Source organism: Camelus bactrianus, chromosome 3 (genome assembly GCF_048773025.1).
Source record: "Camelus bactrianus isolate YW-2024 breed Bactrian camel chromosome 3, ASM4877302v1, whole genome shotgun sequence".
NCBI classification, from domain to species: Eukaryota; Metazoa; Chordata; class Mammalia; order Artiodactyla; family Camelidae; genus Camelus; species Camelus bactrianus.
Genome location: NC_133541.1, coordinates 116,333,768 through 116,351,657, shown reverse-complemented (window position 1 = coordinate 116,351,657; position 17,890 = coordinate 116,333,768). Strand labels below are relative to the sequence as shown.

Here is a 17,890-nt window from a genome sequence, read left to right as displayed (position 1 = left end):
ATATAAAACAGATAAACAAGTTTATACTGCATAGCACAGGGAAATATATATAAGATCTTGTAGTAGCTCACAGTGAAAAAGAATACGAAAATGAGTATCTGTATATTCATGTATGACTGAAAAATTGTGCTGTACACCAGAAATTGACACAACATTGTAAACTGACTATAACTCAATAAAAAACAAGAAAGAAAAAAGGCAATATCATGGAATTTATTTCATTTTAGGGCCAACTAAAAACAAATATTTATGGGTAAAGAACATAATATTTGTGTCACAAGCCATAATAATGCAGAAATAAAACAAAAGTTTTGAGGAAAAAACTAAGGAAAGTGGAAGATGGTGTAAACATACCAATTTCATCATCTTTTACAGCAAGGAAATGAATGGTATTAATCAATAATGATAAATTAGAAAGATTATAAGTAAATACTAGTATAAAGATAGAGTAAGGAAAAGGTTTTCATATACTGAAATTTGGTAGTGAAATTAAGACAGGAATACAAAGGGAAAAGAAATATATTTACTACTTGCTCATAGCGTGAATCAATTTTTACTACATTAAATAAGGAACTGTAAGTAAAACACAGAATTAAAGCTAGCTCTGTAGATTCAATGCAATCCCAATCAAAATCCCTGCACTTATTTTTCAAAAATTCCAGTCTTATTCTAGAATTCATACAGAAACTCAAAGGACCCAGAACTGCCAAGGGCACCTGAAAGCAAAGTAACAAACCTCAAAGACTGAACACGACCAGATACCAAGACTTATTATAAAAAGATAATGTGGCATCAGCACAAGCATTGACTACATAGTCAATGAAAGTCAATAGGGAATCGTGAAATAGACAGAAGTGTATGTGGCTGATGGCCAAGGTGGCCACATAATGCCGTGGGGACAATGGTACATTTTTCAATAAGTAGTTTTGTATTAACCAGGCATTAATTAGTGTTCTATGGTACCATGAAAAATTATCACATATGTGCTGGCTTAAAACAATCCAAAGTTACTACCCACCATTTCTCTGGGTACTGGTATAGGTGAACTGGATCTTCTGCTCAGGAACTCAAAAGGCTGCATAGGAGGTGCTTGCTGTCAGGGCTGGAGACTCATTTAAGTTTCTGTGTCCTCTTGTACATACCTGGTTGTTGCTGGAATTCATTTTCTTTTGGTTGCTGAGCTCAAGCCCTCAGCTGATAGAGACCATCTGCTATTCCCTCACATATGGGTCCCTCTCCAAAATCGAAGTTCGCTCCTTCAAAGCCAACAGGAGAACTTCTCTCATGCTTTGAAGCTCTCCCTTCAAAAAGGGCCAAGTCCCTCTGAAGGACTCATCTGAGTAGATCAGATCCAGTTAAAATAGTCTCCCTTTTAATTAAATCAAAGTCGGCTGACTTGAGGCCTTAACGACATTGGAAAAATCACTTTACTTTTGTCTATAACATAACCTAATCAAAAGTAAAATCCATCATGACAATCATTCTTTACATACTCTCGGGGGCGAGATTATACTGAATACCAAGGGCAGGAAACTTACAGGACATCTCAGAATTTTCTCACCACAGTCAGATACCCATAGAGATTAAAAAAAAAAAAAGAAAAAAAAAAGAAAGAAAGGAAAAGAAAACAGAAGAAGAAGAAGCTAAACGCCTTCCTCACACTATAAAGAAAACCCAATTCTCATCTTACCTTATAACAAAAATGAATGGATTGCAGATTTAAGTGTCAAAAAAAATGATTTAACAAAAATGTAGGACAATATGTTATGTTAGTGATCTTGGTTTTGACAAGTATCTCCTAAAATGGTAAAATAATACTAACAAAGGAAAATAATAAATTGGACTATTTCAAAGTTAAGAACTCTTGTTTATTAAAAACATGATAAAAATCTAAGTTGTGAGAAGACATTTGTAATTATATATACAACCGGTAAGAGTCTATCCACCACATGTAAAGAATTCCTACAAATCACTATGAGAAACACAGAAAATTCAGTGGTACAGTGGGCAAAAGACCTGTGAAGGCAGTTGAAAAAATATGTGCCAATAGCAAAAAAGCACATGAAAGACACTCAACTTGATTAATAGTCAGAGGAATGCAAATGAAAAACACAGTGAAACATACCAACACTTACGAGAGCAGCTAAAATTTATAAAAGATTAAAATGCTAAGTATTACAGGGCATATGAATAAACTGGAAACTGCTGGAAAACTCTTTGTGCCTACTAAAACTGAACATACCTATACTCATATACAGCAATCACACTCCTAGATTACACCTAATAAATACATACCCAAACATATATGCACCATGAGACAGATCAGCATGCTCCCAGCAGAACTAATCCTCATATCTATAAAATGTCAACTCCACAATGCCCTTCAATACAATAGTGGAAGAATCATGATATATTCACGTAACAGAATAATATTCAGAACACAAATGAATGTTCTACAAAAACACACACCTTTGAGATAAACATCCAAACATAAAGTTTAGCAAAGTTAACTCACACAAAACACAATGATTATACAATTTATATACAGTATTAAAAAAACCCCCGGCAAAACGAATCTATACTGTTAGAAGTCAAGATTAAGTTTCCTCTTAATGAGTGAAGACACCTGAAGGGATATGTGAGCAGATATTTGAGGTTTGGGTAGTATTACTCCCTTGAGCTGGATGCTGTTTCCATAAATGTGTAAAGATTGTGAAAGTTTTTCAGAAGGCACACTTCTAAGATATTTGTACTTCTATGTATAATTATAAGGCAAACTAAAAGTTTTTTACAAATAGGATAGGATGTCTTTAATTGCAGTTAATTTCCAAGTTAAAAAGAATGATAAAAGACATCACAAAACATTTCAATCAAGAAAAAAAAAAAAAAAGCCCGAGTAACACCTTGAAAATCAGACAAACTTTTATTTGAGAGACAGAAAAAGAAAATGAGAGAGAGACATGAAATGATGAAACTGGAAATCCATAATGTATATCTAACAATTTGGCAAATGTACAAACTGGTCAACCATGAAGACGGCAGTATAAACCACCTCTGAAATTGGCAACTCCACAAAAGCAACAAACACCTGGCAAAAATTATCATAATCAACACTTTCAGAATTCTGGAAAATAATGAAAGATAATCAAAAATGGTATAGTTTCGCCCTAAGAATAGACAGTCTAGTCCAGTGAAACAGAGTTGAGAATTCGAAAATAAACTCATACATCCATGGCCAACTGATTTTTGACAAGGATGGCAAAACCAGTCAATGGGTTCAAATAGTCTCTTTAATAAATAGCGCTCAGACGCTAGGATATCCACTCATAAAAGAACGGCGGTGGGCTGCCTACAACAACCATATACAAAAATTACCTCAAAATGGATCAGTAACCTAAATATGAAGGCTAACATGACTGACCTTCTTTGGAAGAAACTTAAGAGTAAATTTTCATGACCTTGTATTTGGCAATGAAGACTTAGATACGAAAACCAAAACATGAGCAACAAAAGAAAAAACAGATAAATTGGACTTTAAAACGGAAAACCTCTGTGCTTTAAAGAACATGATCAGAAAAGTGAAAAGACAAATAGCAAATGTAAAGGGGATTTGTCTTCAAAATATACAAAGAATGTTTACACCTCAAGAACGAAAAGAGAAATGTCCCACTTAAAATACGGGAAAAGGACTTATTGAAGTCCAAAGTTATACAAATGGCCATCTGAAAAGATGCTCTGTATAACTGGTCATTAGAGGAATGCAATTCAAAGTCACAATGATACATCACTTCACACTCACTGAGAGAGCGAGAACAACAAAAACATATTAAAAAGTCTACGGAGAAAAGTGTAAAATAATGTGTTCCTGACGATGGGGCAGGAATGTAAACTACTGTGGCCACTGTGGGGAACAGCGTGGTGCCTCTTCCAAAAAGCACAGAATTACAACCAGCCCAACAGTTTACTGAACACACTGTCCCCAGAGACCCAAACAGATACATCAGCGAGAAAGGATCAGTAATCCAGTAACTACTGCTGTAGAGCCAACGGGAAAAAATATTAACTTTGGATAACTCATACTTTAAGTGAAATTAATTCTGAGTTGAGAAACAAGGTAGGAGGTAAATAAAATTATAAGAAAACTAGCAGAAGATGTGACGCAATCTCAAACCAAAGACTAACTCCTCAAGCAGATGTCCTAAGTGGAAAAATACAGGCGAGACGCGGGATACACACATTTGCACACAACCTTCACGACCGAAACCGCAACACAAGAAAACCAGGAACACCACGCATGGTCGTCGGGGCTCCGGTCCAGACGGTGCCGCAGGAGGACCAGACCTCCGACCTCCGTGCACCTGGTTCCTTGGAGAAGCGCGACCAGGCCGAGGGCTCCCAGAGGCCTGCAGGCCAGAGGGCGGGTGGTCCCGCCCCGCAACCCCAGCCCAGTCGAGAGGGACCTCACCCCCAGGACCGAGGGTCGCCGGCACACCCCGCACCCGAGGCCCGCGCCCCCACCACGTGCAGCTCTGAGAAGCTCAGAGAACTGCAGACTCACCCTCTGTGGAGGCTGTCGTGTCAGAGGCTCCTCGGGGGAACCGTCTCCTGAGGGGCCGACGTCCTGTCAGAGGCCCCGGGGGGAAGGGAGGCGGCAGGTCTGACACCAGCAGCGCTGGGCCTGGCCACCTCGGTCTCCGCTCCAGACCGCAGCTTCCAGCGACTGGACTGGCGTCTGAGGCCCTCAATGCATCTTGGGAACGTCTGGGTCACGGGTTTACGTGTGTGGGGTTTACGTCTGTGGGGTTTACGGCAGGGGTTTATGACTTGGGGGTGGTTTACGACTTGGAGGAGTTTACGACTTGGGGGGCTTTACGACTTGGGGGGGGCTTTACGACTTGGGGGGCTTTACGGCTTTGGGGGTTTACGGCTTAGAGGTGTTAGTATGGGCCCCGCTCCTGTGGCTGCCACGAGGGGCCACCTCTACTGCCTGGCTCTGGTGGCCCGGCCGCTCCCGCCCCTGGCTCCCACGGAGGTGACCGGTGCAGGAGGAGTTCTTCAGCGGCCTCACCTGCGACACACAGGGGAGGCCACAGAGCCAGGAGCCTCGTCTTCCTCTTCGTGGACGAGAGGCCTCCGAGCTGCAGCCTGAGGGGCGACCGCACCAAAAGGCCAAAGGTAACCTGTGTCCCCTCCCTCCGCGCGGCCTCCACATGGTTGTCAGTAGGGACAGTAGGTCCTTGAGCAACACGGGCGTGAGGTGTGCGGGTCCACTCACACCAGAGTGTTTCAGTAAACGGGTGCTCTAAATATGCACACCATAAACCAACACATCTTAAAATATTTCTCCCGTGGATTAAAGGAAGAGCAGGGAGTTGTGGTTTTCACAAAGTACGAGAGGAATTTTTCCCCCCACTCCCTAGTTTCCCACATTGTATAATATGATAATGTTTGTTGTGAATCTGCAAAAGGGCTGCATGCCACTTGTGTGTGCTGTAAGGTTTCTAATTGCTACCGTCAGCTGTTTCCAAGATCGTTAGGTGGTCAAAGTGGGTTTATTTTGGATGTCAGTTATCCAAGAGCTTTAACTACTACGTTTTGTGACATACAGTTTACAATGTGGTTCAAAGACGCTGAATTACTTGGGAGCCTTTTCCGCAAACTGCTACCACCATTTCTTTGGATCAGTGTGTCCTAAACTATATAATGGGGGTGGGGATCGTCTGCCTTCCTCAGTGTCTCTGCATTTGCTCTCCCAAATGGAAGAAGCAGTATATTCCATGTGTCCTACTGACTTTTCTCACTAGTCTGTAAAAATCATTAGCATTTATCCTTAATATGGAACGTTGTACTGAAATATCAGCATATATTTTAAATTTCTAGAACACATCCAGGGGGCTATACTCTATAGTGTTTTTGCCATTTAGTAATCATTTACATCAATATAAAGCTATAAAAAAGTCAAGGAGCATTTTTTTTTTCCAGATTGCCTATGGTAGTTTTCAGGAGGAGAATTTTGAGGTATCATTTTTTGATTCTAGGAAAGTCTTTTTCTTAACTTAGTTCCATAAACTGTAGGACTGGCATCATTATTTTTTATCAGCTATTTTTATTTCATTTTTGTTGTAGATGTTTTTCTGTTTAATCTTTCTTTGTGTCATATATTAGGGATGGATGGCAACATTGTCAGAAAAGCAGTTTCTTTACCCTTGGGCCCATATCCTCTGTGCTCCCTATAACTGAGGAAAAAAAGATTCATTGAGAACATGTGGTTTCCTCCTGTTGAGGGTCCCTCCAGGTATTCAGGCATGTACCTGCTGAACAGTGTCCTCTACTCTAAGTTGCAAAATATTTTTATTCTCACCTAGTGTATTTTTGTGTTTGCGTAATTATAACAATTTCTCTCTTTCCTACCCCCGCAACCACTCCATATACATAAAGTCAAGAGAAAAGGACAGGAGAAGTGGAAAGAAAATCACAAAATTCAATTGGAAGAGGTCCCCATTAGTGGAACTTTAATTTTCATTGCACTTGGCTCTGTGGCCAGCAGGCCAGCTGCTTGACCTCCCCTGGCCTCATTTTTGTCCTCCAGTGTTAATTTGTTTGCCCTTTGTCGCTGGCTCCTGTTGCCCAGAATCCCTGGAGTTAATCACATCACAAGGGAACTCGTTAACTCAGGGACTATATGTGACAGTATTAATCGTACAGTTAGTCTTAGGTGGGCGCAGTGATACCCATGCAGTCTCCTGCAGTGGAAGGAACGTAAATCTAAGCTGGGCAACTCTTCTTTTTGGCACATGCACGTGGGACATTAGATACTGTAAATTGTGTATGGTGTCAAATGAGTAGCTAGTGTTAATGTGTCACAGATTGAGTGGGACTCTGGGTTAAAGTCTTAAAGACAAGAAGAATGTCGAAACAATGGTTCTCAATTGTAGAAATGATCAGTCTGATTCTTCCCGGCTTCAGCTGACTTGGAACTAAATGGATGCACATGGTTTTTAACTACTTAATCTCCTTATTTCATCATATGTAAAACTTCAGTAATCTTAGCTTCTTCCTGTTTGTTGTCTCAATATCCTGTTGGGAGTTAAATGTTAATGGTTTTCACTGAGCCCTCTGCAGCATTTCTTGCATTCTATTGATATGACATTCAGTCTCTAATTGTGATTGTCCACTTTACATTGGCTGTGTACAGAGTTTCTGGACTGGAGTTTCTTTGGTTTTAAGTTATTCGATACTGTGCAGGCATATTTATCTTGAAAAGGAAAATTCAAACAAAACCAAAACCCTCCTACAAGGCCTATGCTATCCAAATGATATCTACTGATGTTTGTGTTCCTTAAAGAAGTGACTCAAATTTACCTTGTAAGTATCGTATCTTGTTATGTGGTGTAGTTAATATATGAAATAATCATGCTTCCAATTTAGTTTCTTTTTCCTTTTTTAAATAAAACCCTACCATGTACTCTCCATTTCTATATTTGTTTCTTACTATCAAGAAATTCTTTGGTCTTGGATTGCTCTCCTTCTCATCTCTTTAAGAGCAAGGTGAATACAGTCCAAACCTTCTCCTCTACAGATTCCTCTCCCAACTCTGCATCCTCACAGTGAACCGCTTACACTGATCATAAGATGCATATTCGCACATGTTTTATCACATTCCTGCCTTATTTATGTATCCATTTGGTAGACTGTGAGAATGTACTATGGTGTTTGTAATTCCTGTATTTCCTGTGAAATTCCATTACCTTTATATAAAAAATTATATTGAGGAAAAGGTGTGAAAAATCTCAGCGTTAATGCATTTTAACTTTTATTTCATCCCCAAGGTAGATGGAAAACCTGTGATCAATGAGACCAGGAATGCCACTTCATGAGATAATCAACGATATCGCACACCAGTGTTCTCTGCTTTGACCTTTTCTCTTTAACTGTTTACAAACTTACTTCTCAACATCCAGATCTTAACTGCCAGGGAGTTGACATAAAATCCTTGCAGTTTCTGTTTAATGTGATTTAATCACTCTGGAGTGAGTAATCAAAGTAAGAGTAATGCCATGGACTAATGACAGCACCTTCTCTGGGTTCATTCTGGTAGGTTTTTCTGACTGACCTCAGTTGGAGCTGGTTCTCTTTGGGGTAATCATGTCCCTTTACCTCATGACACTCCTCGGCAATGCTGCCATCATCCTAGTATCCCTCTTGGACTCTAAACTCCACAATCCCATGTACTTTTTCCTCTCCCATCTCTCATTACTGGACCTTTGCTTCACCAGCAGTATTATTCCTCAGCTTCTAGTCAACCTGGGGGGTCCAGATAAGTCTATCACGTATGGAGGCTGTGTGGTTCAGCTCTATGTCTCCCTTGCCCTGGGATCCACAGAGTGTGTCCTTTTGGCTGTGATGTCCTACGATCGCTATGTCACAGTCTGTCGTCCTCTGCATTACGCCTTTGTCATGCACCCTCGGCTCTGTCACATCCTGGCATCTATGGCGTGGCTCAGTGGTCTGGCAACCACCCTCATACAGTCCACTCTCACCCTGCAGCTGCCCTTCTGTGGGCATCGCCATGTGGATCATTTCTTCTGTGAGGTTCCTGTGCTCATCAAGTTGGCTTGTGTGGACACCACCTTCAACCAGGCAGAGCTCTTTGTGGCTAGCGTCTTATTCCTGGTGGTGCCCTTGTCACTCATCCTGATATCCTACGGGCACATCACCCAAGCAGTTCTAAAGATAAAGTCAGCCATTGGACGACGTAAAGCATTTGGAACCTGCTCCTCCCACCTGACGGTTGTGATCGTCTTCTATGGAACCATTATCTTCATGTATCTGCAGCCAGTCAAGAGGAGATCCAAGGACCAGGGTAAGTCTGTGTCCCTCTTCTACACTGTGGTGACCCCCATACTTAACCCCCTTATCTATACTCTGAGAAATAAGGAAGTGAAGGCAGCACTGAAAAAAATTCTGAGGAGGGGGAGGGTATAGCTCAGTGGTAAAGTGCATGCCTAGCATGCCCGAGGTCCTGGGTTCAATCCCCAGTACCTCTATTAAACAAACACACAAATAAATAAGCCTAATTACTTCCCTCCCTCCGAAATATTTTAAAAAAGGAAAAAAAATTCTGAGGATAACTTTATGATTCAGTGGGACATGATTATTAAAAGACATTTAGAAGAGAGTTATTTAGACTGATTAATGGATAATGACTCAGTAAATGATTTGCTCATGTTCATAATTTTATAAGTGAGTTTTAGTAGAAAAAATTGTAAACAGAGTTTGAATTTTCCAGTTGGACGGACCTGAGTTTGAATACCCATTCCACCACATAACATCTGTGTGACCTGTACAATTTGCATAACCTGTATGTTATCTATAAACTGGGCTGCATAATATTGAGCAACCCAAACTAAAATTAGATTATTCTAGACGTTTTATTGTGTATAAAGTTTATTCATAAAATCAATTTATTTAATAGGCATAACCATATGCTATATGGGTATAATTGTAATTTTTCTTTTGCAGAGATAGAGATATTTTGACCTGTTGCTCATAAAAGAAAGAGCAAAACATAAATGTCAGTGGCATTATTCTTTCAACTAGCCATGGATTCCAGGACCCCTCAGCTTGTGGGAAGTTCCCCTGAGTGAGTCCCATTATACACTGAGCTCAGCTCTATTGCTGCGTTTTCCCTCCTGCTTGCAAGTTTCTGATTTTTTGCATTTCTTTCCTTAGTAGGTTTTTGGAGTCATCACAGTTTAAAGTCTTTACACAGATGACTCCCAGATTTCTGTTCCAACACGGATATTTCATAGTCTATGTTCAACTACGTATTTCACTTCTCCACCTGGGTGTATTAAAACAACCTCAAATCACCACATCCAAACTAAATCAAAAGCTCCCCGATTTTGTTTTTTTTCCCCCCGCTATTCCCAGTATCACAAAATGGAACATACATCATCCCAACTCCTGTCTCCTATTTCGCCTGCTGTACGTAACCTAGACACAATCCTGTGGATTTTACCTTTTAGCTATCTCTCTAGTCTAACCATTTCTTTCCATTTTAATTTTCTACCACCAGTGCACTTCTAAGATGATCTCCTTACTAGACAGAAGATATTTATTTAAGTGAATTAAATACGTCTTCCCTTATACCTTTTATCATTTTGGATGTTGCTAGGTACATGCAATTTTTAGTGCATCATGGATCTTATGTTTGTCTTATCTCCTTTATGAAATGCATTTGTTTATTAACAATTACTGAGGCATTGAAGATGCAGATGTGAACAAAACAGCACCCACACTTTTGTATGCTAATAGTCCAACTCAGTCGATTGGGAGATTTTCCCTCTGTGATGGTATCTATTGGCAAACAATAGAAGACATTAGGGGGAAAAACCCTCACTTTCAGCATATTGACTGTAGAATCAAATCTGTCTCCAAGAAGTGATAATATTAATGGTTATGTGTTTTTATTATATTTGGATTTTTGATATTAAACTGATGTGGTTGCTAAACAACATCATCTAGGCAGTAGCACCCCACCCTGAAGAAAGAGGAAAGAGTTTATATTGTTACTTGCTAAATCACAAATATGTTAATATGTGTATAAGAAAGGAAAGAATCCATGAGTGAGTTTTAAAGGGGCTGACAGCTTATAACAGAAGCCAAATAGTTTTCAAGTGATATATTTTAAGTGACAGGGAGGACATTTAAAAAAAAAAATTATTAGAAGATTTATATATATACACATAGCAGGATATGGTTGGAAATAGAATGTTCTCCCTCATGCTGAGGAGAGCACAAACATCTCTGAACTCCAAGTAAACTGGGGCTTAATAATCTAGAAAAATATGTAGGAAAGGAAAATCAGTTTATGGAGCACACGCACTGACAGGTTTTTTTTCTCTTTTGTAATGTGAGTGCCTGATTTGCGGTTTGATTCAATGGAGGATCCTTTTCAATGGGGAATCCACCTCAAAGATGGCTCTCTTCAACAGACACGTTGCCAGCCACTTGACAAGGTAATGAATCAGGCCACCTTCTCCCACTGAGGCGCCTTTGTTTTAGAGATTTTAGTTCATTTCAGTAACTGACATTTTGGGCTCCTGGTTGGATTTTTTTCCCCAAATCTTCTGGCACTTCAAATTCTGGCTCTAATGTTTTAAATTCACCAACAAAGAGTGAACTGAACAAACAACCCAATCCAAAAATGGACAGAAGACCTAAACAAGAAGCAATTCTCCAATGAAGACGTATAAATGACTAATAGGCACATGAAAAAATGTTCAGTATCACTAATTATCAGAGAAGCGCAAATCAAAACTACAATGAAGTATCATCTCACGCCAATCAGAATGGCTGTCCTTCAAAAATCCACAGATATCCAGAGGGAATCCTAATTCAAAAAGACACCTGCACCCCAATGTTCATAGCAGCACTATTTACAATAGCCAAGACATGGAAACAACCTGAATGTCCATCAACAGATGACTGGATAAAGAAGGTGTGGTATATTTATACAATGGAATACTACTTAGCCAGGAAAAATGATAAAATAATGCCATTTGCAGCAACATGGATGTCCCTGGAGAATGTCATTCTAAGTGAAGTAAGCCAGAAAGAGAAAGAAAAATACCATATGATGTCACTCATACATGGAATCTAAAAAAAAAAAATGGCAAATGAACATATATAAAACAGAAACAGACTCACAAACGTAGAATACAGACTTGTGGTTGCCAGAGGGGAGGAGTGTGGGAAGGGATAAATTGGGAGTTTGAGATTTGCAGATGCTGACTGGTGTATATAAAATAGATAAACAAGCGTATACTGTATAGCACAGGGAAATATATTCAGTATCTTGTAACTTATGGAGAAAAGAAATGTGAAAATGAATATATGTATGTTCATGTATGACTGAAGAATTCTGCTGTACATCAGAAATTGACACAACTTACAAGCTGACTATACCTCAATTAAAAAAAGTGAATCCAAGAAATCCTAGGTCTCCAACCTTGCGCCTAACAAGAGTAGAACCTCAGGCCCACTGCTGTCCCCTCCCCCCACCGCATCATGTGGCCCCGGGTGTGTTGTGTAATTTTCAGGTCTTGTCAGTAATAAAGCTTTTTTTCCCCAAAGTTTACTGATGATTGCTGAAGGTTTTAATTTGTTTTTAATTTTTATTTATTTTTATTTCTTTTGAGGGGGAAGCTATTAGGGTTTTTTTTTTTAATTTGTTTATTTATGGAGGTACTTGGAATTGAACCCAGGACCTCATGCATGCTAAGCATGCACTCTATCACTGAGCTATATCCTCCCCACCCCACTGAAGGGTGTTTTGCAAGCATTGTAACTACTATAATCTCTGGTCCAGTCACAGTGTTAACTGTTGATAGGCTGAGACCAGTATAAAACAACTTAATATGCAGGATGTGGAATCTGGAAATTTTTGGTAAGCAGGATCAGACTTAGATAATCAAGGAAAAATGGGGGCTCTCCAATTCTGAATGACAATAAAGCAGCAATTAATTTTTTTCTTCTATAGAACACGTGAAGTACTCTAAGGGTAGAAAAGAGAAATAAGAACATGATTAATTTGCTCAAAAATTCAAAGTGGCATTTTACTATAGTGAGAACAGAGCAGTACAACAATGCCTGATATTTGTTGTTCGATTGCAACTCAGTCTTCAGCCACCTTGATATTCTGGGCCAATTATTCAAGAAATTTACTCATGAGGTTATTTTTCTGAATTACTGTAATTTCTCTGAATTCTCTGTAATTACTGAATGATAGTATTTTTCTGTTGCCTTATGCAAGAATTATAAAGGGGTAATCAGGATGAATTTTAATTGGCAAATGTTTTGGAAAGTGCCAAGGTAAGCTCCTGATATCTTACTACATAAATCCATAAAGTAAGAGAAAGAAAGATTGCAAGGCATTTTTTCGTGATCATGGTCCGGGATCTTATGGACATTTTAATGAGACCCATGTTTTCCATAGAGGAAATGTAATTCTTGTACCCTTCTGGGGACATGATGATGCCACATTAACAAAGTCTGTTGTTTGTTTCCTAGCATAAACCATCTCGTTATGGAGGAAGTAAGTCAACGAGGTTTCTCTCTTTCAAGTTAATTTTTTTAAGAAGTGGGGTCACTGGGGGTAGCTCACTTTCTTCTGATACATTACTGTGCAAGCCCCAGGACCTGGTTTAGAAAACATTTAATTTTTCCACTATTCAGAATGGATATTTTCATGTTGTACCACAAACTGCATGGACCAGGAGCAACATGTTTTAGAGCTGTTGCAGAGAGATTCATCTTCCAGAGAAGCAGCTTTGTAGCCATTGTGATAACTTTTTAGTCATAACTGAAGATCAAACTTCATTTGTGCACCAAACTTCCAAAGATAGTTTCAACATTGTTGCATCCTCTTTCAGGTAGGGGAAGAAGATAAGGTATTATTTTTCTGGGCATAATGACATTGGTTTGGGTGGTAGTCAGTGTGAAGTCGGACTTTACAACATCCTGAATACTTCCTTTTCTTGGAACCTCTCATTTGGTTCCCATTTGCTTTTTCTTGAATAGCTCCTGTGCTTCTGGGAGCATAAACTGAACACTTATTTATTTATTCTCAAGACACAGGCTGCTGGAGATAGTGTGGACAAGGAAGTAATTCCGGAGGCTAGAATTCATGTTCTTGTCCTGAAACAGGTACATTGACAGGAGGCACCAGCTGCTGTCATTAGACCAGCATCTCATCTCGTCTGACTAGATTGTATGTTTTATTGCAGATAGAGCAAACTATGAAATTAAAGAAACAGACTTGTGAAGACTGGATTTCAAATTAATCTTTTCATGTTGTCTCTGATTATTCCAGAAAATTTTCTTTCTCATAAAATTGCCTTGGCTCCTTTTTTTCTTCCTTCCTTCCTTCTTTCTTTCTTTTTCCTTTTTGATGCTTAATATCTTCCCTGTTCAAAGGCAGCAACAAATGGGTTTAATGCAAGCTTTCTATATTCTTCAAAATGGAAAAAAAAAACCAGTCCCCTGACCCAAATATTTTTGCAGTGACACACATTTCTGAAACATCTTGCCAAGGTCTAGAGACCATCTTACTGACTTAAAAGGGAATAATATCAAGATATACATTATCTGCTCAACCAACTGGTCTTACTTTTGACTACAAATAAATTTCCAGAAATTCATTTCTAAAAGATTAGCATATGCCTCGCTTCTCCACTTACCATTCTGCTACCCCTTTATTTAATAGCAGTCTCAGTTTTCTGATCTGCTCTGGAGCTGATTGACTCCATAGACAATTAAAATGCTTGTTTTTCATATCAGCATGCTACTTCCTCTCATGGTACATCCTGTAATCTCCTTATTCTGAAAGGACATTTGAGCTCAATGTAAAATTTATTTTTGAGTGCAATTTTTGTTGTTTTTAAAAGGTACAGGTAGTTAGCTGACAATATTTGTGACCTTTAGCCTAGAGTTATTTCTATTCTATTTCTGTAAGAAAGTTGTGTTTCCTTTATTTAAAAATAAACTAATTTTTGTGTTTTGTTATTGGATGTTACAAATGAAAAAAAAAAAGAATCTACCAAAATAGAGTAGAAAGTTGAATGGTGTATAGCAACATTAGTATGCCAGAAGGTATTTTAAGGAGAATAATAATTCATGGGCTCAACACTATGATAGCACTTTGAACTCCCGCCCTATAATCACACAGTGAAATAATAGATGCCAGATATTTTCAAAGAGGGAAAAAAATGTGAGTGTTAGAGAAGAAGGCACAATATGAGAGTTACAACATTTGTTGATACAGGTGGTGTTCTTGATGGGGCCAGCTGAGGAGAGGAAACTGGAGATGTGACACTGGAGCTGGAATTCCATGAACAGGTGGGTGTGAGGTGCTGAGGGGAATGTTCAGCAAAAGCAGGGGGAGGGGTTTCATCAAAGTTTTTTTTTATTACAGTCAGGCTGGACACAGTGTGATATGACAACACCCAGGAGTTTTCCATACTTTAAGATAGACGGGCTGGAGATGCATCTTGTTCTCTGAGGGTGGCACGAATAATCAGTATAATATGAGACCACCCAGAAGATGGCTGTTTGGATAGATGATTGGACTGCAAGTGACAACACTGACTGGGTGACAAGCCAAGACACCATCGACTATGAGTACCTTATTTTTTGGTGGGTAGTACAGGTAATCAATGGTTTTTAAAGGTGGTAGGTAGCTGTAGGGACACAGCATTACCTTCGAGGATGTAGAGGACCCTATCCAGTGGGATGTCCCATGTCATCATGGTGGATTGGCTCAAAACAAAGGGACCAAAAGTGCCCATGTCAGGAGATCTTTTCAGCTGCCAAATCCAAAAACTAGCTTCGTACAGTGGACCATATACCATAGTGTGCTGGGGGCACAGAAAGAAGAAATAGAATTGCAAGGGAGCACAGTCAGCATTTGTCAGGGATCTAGAAGGGAAGGTTGGTTGAACCTTGGAAGACACTCCTTAGGTATTGGTGGAAGGAACAATTACTAGCATGAGTCATTCAATCCCAACTAGACAACCTGATTCTTTCCATGATGTGACTGTGTATTTAAAGAAATGTGTCTTTGTTTACAAATATATTTCTACTTTAGTTAAAAACTTTAATGATGGTATTTTGCAATACAGATGTTTTACAGTTTTGTAATAAAGGAGACATTACTTACAATATAACTTGTTAATTTGCTGGGGTTTTTTTGAAAATTTCTTTGTGAAGTAAACTTGATTAAGATGTTTCTGAAATATTTCCAAAATTATCTACTTGTTAGTTTTGTATTTTTATCTTTATTATGCTATTAGAGTCTTTTCTATGTTTTTAAAGGGATGTTTTATTACTATTCAGAATTAATTTTGTTAATTTATGTAAAATGTTACTTTTTTCAAGTTTTATTTTCTGGTATTTTTCTAACTTACTTACCTGTTTTCTTATTTTGTCTTGTTTAAAAAGAGTGTTTAACTATAAAATTCTCATATTTTGATGCTTAGGATTTAAAAAAATGATACATTTAATAATCTCCAATTGAAATTTTGACATCATGTTTCACCTAATTTCCTACTTACTGATGGCAGTTTTACAGCAGTAAGTTAGAGGATATAATGCGTAAGGTTTCTATTCTATGCATAATCGAAGTTTTCATTAAAGCTTAATAGCTGGTCAATGAAATAAACTTTGTATTACCAACATGTTTGCTTTTTCTGTGTTTATTTTACTTGGAGTCTGAAAATCTAACAGTGACATGTCTTCATTGTGGATTATGTTATATATATTCGTAAGGCAACTGTAAGAATGATTACTTTAGCTTAAATATTAGCTTTCATAGTGTTAAACTGTGAGCTTTTGATGTTAAGAAAATTTATTGTGAAAACTTTAGGATATTGTGTTTCTGATTTTTTCATGTCCTTTGTCTGTCTTTCTTAATAACTCTGTTTTTTCCCCTTTTCATTGCTTTCTATGCAAGTTACTCAAGCATATTCCTTTAATCAACTTTTTTTCACTTACTTTCTAAATATAACTTAGAAAGTAACCATTATAGATATATATAATGTGGTTTCCCACAGTCGTTCTGTCCACATGTGGGGCATGTCCAATTGTGGTCCAATCAGAAGGGGTTATAGACTCAGAAAAGAGTTATTGCCTGATATGAAGGCACATGCAAAGAACTATTAGAACCAGAGTTTTCATATATGAACTTGAAAATTGTGGTGAAACACTTAAGGAATAGTCTATTTGAGTGCAGCGTATCTACAGATCATAGTGAAAATACATACCTAGAGCTAAGCTGGGTCAACACCAACTGCAAGCTCAGAAGTTGTAACATGGACACACGGCATTTTTTTTCCAGTACGAGAATCTTTAACTACATTTAAAAAAAAACCGCTTTGTAATGAAACTTAACGTGTGATTTGTAATCACCACACATAAAAGAACAGCCATTTTATTTTTCTTTCTTATTTTTGGCTCAAGAGGGATGCCCCGAAGACAAGGGCTTTTTATTCAGTTAGTTTGTTAATTATTTAACCATCCTTATCATAAGAACATGTGCATGTTTGTTACAGAAAAACAAGAAAGCAAAGACAATTAAAGAATATAAATTCCATAATCCCATCCACTCGCAGACAATAATAGTTACCAACCTCATGTATGTACCTTTTTCCCTACTTTCTTCTTCCAAATTTGTTTTATTATATATGTGTGTAAATAATTTCAGCTTTATTGGGAAATAATTGACATACAGAACTATAAGATATTTAAAGTATACATCATGGTAAGTATACATATATATAGGTATATAATGAAAAAATTCCCTCCATATAGTTAGTTATAACACCTATCGCCTTATGTATTTTATCTTTTTTCTTTTGGTGAGAACATTTCAGTTTTATGCTTTTATTAAGTCATTCAATATTTATTCTATGTATTTACTAACTGTTCTGTCCCAGCCCCAACACCTGGTATTGTAAAGGTACTAAGCCAAAATCTGTGATCTCAACAGGGTCACACTAGTTGTTTGTATGGAATTTAGAAAAGGGAGAGTGGGAGCTTAAGAATCCCCATGTGCATTTTTAGAAATAGGCAAAAAAGAAGTAGTCCCACTTCATTGGCATGACAGTTCTTATTGTAGGTGGCAAACTTACCTAATGCACCTTGGGTCATCTAACATCCTGTTCTGCCATCCTTGCTTTCCATCTAATGGCATAAATGCTGTACCCTAAATGACATTATTTTAGCCCTCCTTGGGGCCCATTCAGTCCTCAACTAATAAATAGTATTGTCTTATCAACCAACTGCATGGAGATTTGGTTTGTATAAGTATGCTTCCTGAGTCTAATCACTG

General features: G+C 38.3%; 1 protein-coding gene across 2 annotated transcripts; it reads left to right on the top strand.

Annotated features, from left to right (window-relative positions):
- The first annotated feature begins 4,914 nt into the window (after nt 1-4,914).
- LOC141577121 (olfactory receptor 2G2-like) lies at nt 4,915-16,229 on the top strand. Of its 2 annotated transcripts, none has more exons than XR_012505734.1 (4): nt 4,915-5,175; nt 8,548-11,021; nt 14,828-14,901; nt 14,978-16,229. XR_012505734.1 is itself a non-coding variant. In XM_074361059.1 (4 exons), exons 1-3 carry the CDS (start codon nt 8,146-8,148, stop codon nt 14,873-14,875), a joined length of 867 nt encoding a protein of 288 aa, XP_074217160.1. In that variant the 5' UTR covers nt 5,184-8,145; the 3' UTR covers nt 14,876-14,901; nt 14,978-16,229. The 2 variants fall into 2 exon arrangements, 1 of the variants encoding a protein (XP_074217160.1); XM_074361059.1 differs by lacking the exon at nt 4,915-5,175 and having other exon boundaries at nt 5,184-8,863; nt 10,921-11,021.
- The last annotated feature ends 1,661 nt before the right edge of the window (nt 16,230-17,890 follow it).